Genomic DNA, 7,147 nt, shown 5'->3' with positions numbered 1-7,147 from the left:
ATCTCTCCCGCTTCCCCATTTATGAATATAAATACTTCCATCTCAAATCTATGCCATAAATGTTCGTACAATTCGTATAATTTAGAGATGCAATAATATAATGAAGTAAAGTAGTACAGCACGGAAAAGGGGCACTGTGAAAGAGAAAATGGCATACATAAACTAAGCCCACTTCATAGTTATATCTATCATGTCAACCATTTAATACTCTTCTCCATCCACTCTTATATATACCTTTCAGTATCTCTTTAATGCCATACTTTCTTTCTACATCTCTTCCTCTCAGATTCAGTAGCTAAAGATGAAGGGGAAGTTTATAAGAGCATGTGCAAACAAATGGAGGAAGCTAGGGAGCAAAGTGGTGCCTTGTACACCCTGCGAGCACTGTTGCCAATGGGTTCTGTGGTCTCCTTTGCACGAGGATTGCTTCATTCCACGAGATGTCCCAAAGGGTCACTTGGTTGTTTATGTGGGTGAGAATTACAGAAGATTTGTGATCAAAATTAGTCTTCTGAATCACCCTTTGTTCAAGGCATTGCTGGATCAAGCACAAGATGAGTTTGATTTCACTGCTAACTCAAAACTCTGCATTCCTTGTGATGAGAACCTTTTCCTTAGTGTTGTCCACCGTGCTAGCTCGCCATGCTAACGAGCTAGCTCGTCGTATAACCGACAAGTCCCTCTCTGTGTTTGAAGATAGGTTGCTGTCGAATTTGATTTATTTTGGAAGCTTTGAATCCTCTTTGAGAATGCTGATATGTATGTAGCCATGATTTGTTGTATACTAATGTAACTTGATTAAGAGCTTGTGAATTCCTTACCACTTGGGGATCTAATGATCTTTCATGACTACTGACTGTTGGCCCAATTTCCTAGCAATAGATCTCGCCACATTTTGCACGCACCATAGTGTTACGGTCATGCTCATTCATGTAACAGCTCAAACTCACCACTAGCAAATATTGTCCGCTTTGATCTTTGGCCTCACGATTTTCAAACGCGTCTTCTAGGGAAAGGTTTTCACACCCTTATAAGGAATACTTCGTTCTCCTCTCAAACCGATGTGGGATCTCACCGTCCGGGGCGTGTTGTCCATGACCACATACTCATGCCAACCCAAACCCTTTATTTGATTTCATGTTGTATTGTCTTACCATTGTATTTTATGTTTAGGCTTGACAAAGCTAAATCGCCTCTAAATGTACTATAGAAGGATGCAACTAATCGTCAATTTTCCTATCCGGAGTTATATGCTATCCAAGCTGTTGTGTTTCCTTTCTCGCTTATAGCCTATAATATTGCTTTCAAAACCTTCTTTCAATCTTGCTTTCGAGCTCTCTTTCGAAAATTTCTCTGTCCCATTTTCTAAAACCTTCTTCTCAACGTGGGGCCAGAGTCTTGAGCATATGTTGCCTAGTCGTAGGCGAGCGAATCCGAATTAACTTGACTCACTCGGTGTTGGAGGGGAGTGTCGCAAAATTGCAAAGTCCGCTGCTAAGAAAAGTGCGATTGTGACACGTTCAAGGCTCGCACTCAAGCTCCTAAAAGTCAGCTATATTGCCAGTGAAGCAACTCCACGTACAAAATCCTCAATGGTGGTTGACATTCCAGTGCATTATCTCAAATAAGGAAACAGCCAAGTAGTTGGCTCAGCCATGGTTTTGTGTCAAGCTACAACCCCTACAATTGGGAAATAAACGCATGGCCAGTAGAGCTTACAAATACAGCCTGAGATCGCAGCATTACACACAGCCGAGAGGTCAACTACAATGGTAGCTGTTCCGATCTACCATCACAAGCTTTCTCTGTGAATGGGCATCTCTACATCAAGCAGAAAGGTAGAACATCATACCTTGACTGGAAAGCCATGGGAACATATAATTCCCGGAAGTCCGGACTAGAACCCTCCCTTTCTCGGTTAAGTTCTAAAACTCGACTTTGTCTCTACTCTAGGCTAAGATTCTTGGGATGTAATGTCGCATCTCACTTTATAATTTTGGTTTCAGAAACAAAGCTCCCCGGATTCTACGTTGATTTGGGACTTCATCAAAATGAGTTTGAACCCTTCATTGAGTCAAAGTATGCTCAACACACTTTATCAAGGGTTACCATGTGATTCGAGCACTTCACTTATCAAAACATACTAGGGTATACTAATGTTTAACAAAATACTATGTCGAACGACAACTATTGAGTCCCACTAATGCTTTGTGATGCCACCATGTGCATCAAAATGTCATTCATCTTTGCAGCTCACTTAAGCATCTGTCTTTGCAGCTCACTTGGGCATGCTTATCGAGAATCAACCTATAAGTTGACTTTTTTTATATGGTTGCAATATTAATATATAATTATAAAGAAATAAGTAGATTTTTTAGGTGTGTCCGAGACAATTTGTAAAGTTTAACTAAATTAATCCGAAGACATATATGGGTTGATTTAACCATAGATATTGCAACAATGTGAATAATTGCTTAAAAACCATAGTATGTCCCAAAAAATAGATGTCAATTGCCACTTGTCAACATGATCATAGTTAACTTCTCTTAATCCAAGATTGATATAAAACTAATTGAGCTAGTTTTGACAATATTATGACAAAGCAACTACTAAATATATATATATAGAAAAAACATTCTAAATTTATTGCATGCCATACACAATTGTGGCACAACTTCAACGTCAATAAAATTATTCTTTTGTCTTTTACAAACTACAAAAATGGGAAGGAAAAGGAAACCGTGTTTCGTAGAAATAAATTTTAACAGATCTCAATCATCTGACAATGTATGGCTGATTAGATGAACAGGGCCATCTCAGTTTTCCCTTGGATGGCCAGCAAACGATCAATAGTTAAATAGAGTAGTAGCACCCTTGGGATAAGCTACCTCAGAGTCATCAATATGATCTGAACTTATTACTCTTCAGAGAAACTATGGAAAGATATGAAGGAAACCAGAAAGGTTCCTGAAAAACATTCCTCAAAGATGGTCACAAATTGCATTGGTGAACTCAGAAGTTGATGATGAGCCTCCGAGGTCGGCTGTTCGGTACTTCCCTTCTGCAATGGTTTTGAGGACAGCGTCTTGGATCCGATCAGCTTTGTCATGGAGCTTCAAATGCCGAAGCATCGTGACAGAACTTAAAAGCAATGCAGTTGGATTGGCCAAATTCTGGGGAAGTTTCACGGCTTTCAGATATATGAAAATAAACTTTCCAACAAAGCATTCTAAATTTATTGAGTGCCATACAATTGTGTTTATTGTGTGTTTGCAAAAGATATATTCAACATCAGCAATTATGTTATACAGGTTGTGCTTTTGCAAAAACGTACGAAAACTCCTTCGAGTTAATCGGGTTCATTAAATTTTTTTAAAAGAAAAGAAGAAATTTAGAACAGGATTCATTTTGAAGTTACATGACAAAGAAAATATGTGATGTCCTGTAGAGGCTACCTCTTTAGTCATTTTGTTCAACATGGTTTCTGGTAATTTTGTTCTTTCTAGGAACACTACATGTGCTCCTCAGATCTTTGTTCTATTCTTAGTATGAAGGGAATTTATACCTAATTCTGAGATATAAAGGGCTACCTATCAAGGGTATATTGGTATTCAAAAAATAAAAAACTGTGCTAAAAAGAAAAGAATTCACTCTTCATCCACTCTTTTCTATACCTTCTTTTTATTTCATTTTTTTCTCTGTTTCATGAAAACTGACTTGTTTGATACTATGTGGGTTTTTGTTTCTATTCTTCTAAAAGAAGTTTGTGAGAGATTAGCATTTTTTCTCCTAAAACGGGGTTTCTTCCCAGAAACCTTTTTTGATTTACAAAATGATAAATACATAACAAGTAACATTTTCTCTTGCTACTCCCTCTCTGCACTTCATTTTTCTACCCACTTTTTCTTAATCATCTCTCCACTTCAAGATGATAATAATATTTGAAAATGTGCAACTTATGATGACTCTAAATCTTTTAATCTATTATAGCCAATAGTATCAAACATTTTGATGTCAAAAAGGCCATCTATTAGTCACATAGGTCTCCAAGGTTGGCATGTTATCACTTGTCAAGATTATTGATAGAAGGAACAAAATAGACACCGCTAAACCCTGTGGTTCTAATTGAAGTTCTAGAAAAAATTTAGGACTAAATATGAGTTGGTTAGTATAAGAAAACACAGCAAAGCTCATAAATCTAAATATGAGGCACTATAGGAGAGATATCTGACAAAACCAAAGAAATGAATGAAAATGCAGTCATGGCAATTGATGATATTAGAGTTATGAAACCTAACCTTTCCAGCAATATCAGGCGCTGAACCATGCACAGCCTCAGCAAGAGCAATACCTCCCTCACCAATATTGCAGCTGTATAATATAATTTTTTGGATGTCAGATAATCTGTAACTCACTCACCAATAGAAATGAAAACGAGGCATGAATACCTTGGCGTTAAGCCCAATCCTCCAATCAGCCCAGCACATAGATCACTGATAATATCACCATAAAGATTTGGCATAACCAACACATCAAATAGTGATGGATTCTTCACAAGCTGCACAAAGTCGATACACAATGAAGATCATTACCACCTTATTTACACTTGCATTACAAAAGTCAAACCCATTTCACTGAAGTTCTACAGAAACCCTTTGATGATCCCAAAGTTTGACATCAAATCAAGTAATGATCAGTAATATATTCTAAAGAATCCACTGGGAATTCTAAATTGACCCTCCCAGATCTCCACATCATCTTTAATGCAGAATTAATTTTCTCATGGGTGCTATTGCTATGATTCTTAAAATAAAATTAATACATACCATCATACAGCAATTATCAATGACAACTTCCTCATACTTTATCTCAGGATACTTCTCTGCAACTTCACGGCAACACTGAAAGTGAAGACACAAATAAAACTTCAGATGAGGAAACCTGGGTGAAAAATGAAGATGAGAGGACCGTTAATAATCTGACTTAGTCAAACCTTAAGAAAAAGACCATCAGTTTTCTGCATAATATTGGCTTTGTGTATCGCAGAGACTCTCTCCCTCCCATGAGCCTTGGCGTAGTGAAAAGCATATTCCGCCACTCTTAAACTTGCTTGACGGGTAATGATCTTAAGGCTTTCAACCACACCTCTCACCACCTAACGTTCAAGAATCAGTACGCATAAATCACACTGAAATAGTTTTCTACTACATCGATCGAAATCTTAGATACTTACTTGATGTTCAAGTCCACTGTACTCCCCCTCTGTGTTCTCACGGATAGTGATTAGGTCTACATTGTCATATCGAGTTTTATAACCAGGCAGGCTGTAGCAAGGCCTTACATTAGCATATAAATTAAGTTCTTTCCTTAAGGTAAGGTTCAAAGAACGATGCCCTTTTCCAATAGGTGTGGCCATGGGTCCTTTCAAGCCCACACCATTACGCCTCACTGATTCCAAGCTTTCCCATGTAAGAAAACTTTGCGTTCGGGGATCTATTTGGTCCCCGACGTAGTGTTCTTCCCATTCAATTGGCACTTCAGCAGTTGTGAATACCTGAATAGAAAGCATACAACACCATAAATATCACTTAAAGCCAGAAGTACCTTGCCCATTCATGTTCATAAAATTATAGACGCAAGGACTTTTCCTCTTATTATGTATAAAAAATGAGTTGCGATTGTCAAGTGCATTTAACACTTGAGAACGAAACGGCAGCACTCTAGAATCACCATCTCACGACAGAAACACAAAAACCAACGACATGATCCAAAGAAACAAATTACCACAAAATTGAACACACAAATACCCCGAAACACTATACGAATAAACGTTAAAATAAGAAATTCAGATCAATTATCTCGAGTAATTGCCAGGGAAACTACCACTGGGTACAAAACACGATCGAATTATCGTACTGAAACATAACTGCGATCATGGAGAAAAAACAATACCTGTTTGACGGAATCCGCAATTTCGGGACCAATACCATCGCCTGGGAAGAGAGTGGCTCGGATCGGAGAAGCAGCAGAAGAGAAAGCCCGAAAGGGGAGGGGAGAGGCAGAGGTAAGGTTGGAGGAAAGGGAGAAGATCTGACCCGAGCGGCTTCCGAGGGTGCGTCTCAGCAGGTGCGATGCCATGATTGACGACGAAGAATAGAAGAAAAATCACGGAGAATATGTCTCAACCAAACATGTTTTGTTAAATATATAAATTTAATTTCAGAAGAAAAAAAATTATACTAAAACAAGCGAAAACAAAACACAAAAGGGCCGCATGAACACAAAAGCTGAAGATGGGCTATTGGGCTAGTTAGATGGACTTGTTATATGGGCTACTTCAATGGGCTATTGGGCTAGTTAGATGGGCTTGTCATAAGGGCCCATCAGTGAATGCTTCTCAAGCTTTGAAATCGATTACTAAATTGTGGTCTCAAATAGTATGAGTGTTCTAGAGTTTGAAGGTTAGCGGGAGTGATTTTCAACTTCCTAGTATGTCCATATCATTTGGTAAGATTTGATTTTATCTCGTGTATTTCTACTGCACCTATTTGGGCTTTCAAAATTTAGTTATAATCTTAAAATCTCTATAAAGTTTATACTTTTTTCATCTAATCTCTTGGTGCAAATTTTTTATTACTTAAAGATTTGTAAGTCTATTTTTTAGAAAATTCTCTAATTTGTGATTTTTCGTCTAATCCGTTACTTAATTTTTAAAAGACATTTTCCCTTTTCACACTTCGCATATTACGGAAAAAAAAAAGAAGAAGAAAAGATAATGATCGTTCTCCATCGTCGTAGCATTATGATAAATACAATGATCGTCTTCCTGTCTGGTCGTCGCAACATCATGATAAACATAATGAATGATCGTCTGGTTGTAGCAGCAATATGATAAGCATAATGAATGATCGTCTTCCTGCTTGGTCATTGCAGCATTATGATAAACAAATAATCGTTTTCCTGTCTCGTAATGTACGTGTGTCCGTATTATAATGAAGAGTAAAGGGTATCTCCTAATGCATGCACACAATAATGCATGAGGTCCCAACATTTTCCCATTTTTATTATCATTTAATATGACCCCGCTAGCGTTCCGAACATATCATATCATTTCACATATCGTTTATTAATTTATCATATCTTTCAT

At 37.6% G+C, this 7,147-nt stretch overlaps 2 protein-coding genes across 2 annotated transcripts; one reads left to right on the top strand and one right to left on the bottom strand.

Moving 5' to 3' along the window:
* Window positions 1-276: 276 nt before the first annotated feature.
* LOC111463496 (auxin-induced protein 15A) lies at window positions 277-976 on the top strand. The gene has a single exon (XM_023107449.1). It carries the CDS (start codon window positions 302-304, stop codon window positions 647-649), a length of 348 nt encoding a protein of 115 aa, XP_022963217.1. The 5' UTR covers window positions 277-301; the 3' UTR covers window positions 650-976.
* Window positions 977-2,663: 1,687 nt separating this feature from the next.
* On the bottom strand, window positions 2,664-6,185 carry LOC111463345 (isocitrate dehydrogenase [NAD] catalytic subunit 5, mitochondrial). The gene is made up of 7 exons (XM_023107244.1): window positions 5,953-6,185; window positions 5,234-5,554; window positions 4,994-5,155; window positions 4,827-4,901; window positions 4,449-4,558; window positions 4,299-4,371; window positions 2,664-3,173 (listed from the first exon to the last, which is right to left on the bottom strand). Exons 1-7 carry the CDS (start codon window positions 6,136-6,138, stop codon window positions 2,982-2,984), a joined length of 1,119 nt encoding a protein of 372 aa, XP_022963012.1. The 5' UTR covers window positions 6,139-6,185; the 3' UTR covers window positions 2,664-2,981.
* Between the last annotated feature and the right edge of the window lie 962 nt (window positions 6,186-7,147).

Source organism: Cucurbita moschata, unplaced genomic scaffold, assembly GCF_002738365.1.
Source record: "Cucurbita moschata cultivar Rifu unplaced genomic scaffold, Cmos_1.0 Cmo_Scf00028, whole genome shotgun sequence".
NCBI classification, from domain to species: domain Eukaryota; kingdom Viridiplantae; phylum Streptophyta; class Magnoliopsida; order Cucurbitales; family Cucurbitaceae; genus Cucurbita; species Cucurbita moschata.
Note: the sequence above shows the minus strand (reverse complement) of the source record. Positions and strands in the feature narration are given on the sequence as shown.

Bases quoted from the DNA above. Each gene is read 5' to 3' on its own strand.
- LOC111463496 (XM_023107449.1), top strand. From the start codon at position 302: ATGAAGGGGAAGTTTATAAGAGCATGTGCAAACAAATGGAGGAAGCTA.
- LOC111463345 (XM_023107244.1), bottom strand. From the start codon at position 6,138: ATGGCATCGCACCTGCTGAGACGCACCCTCGGAAGCCGCTCGGGTCAG. The intron at 5,156-5,233 runs GTAAGTATCTAA...CTTGAACGTTAG, and splicing joins ACAGTGGACTTGAACATCAA to GTGGTGAGAGGTGTGGTTGA. The intron at 4,559-4,826 runs GTATGTATTAAT...GACTTTGTGCAG, and splicing joins TTGATAATTGCTGTATGATG to CTTGTGAAGAATCCATCACT.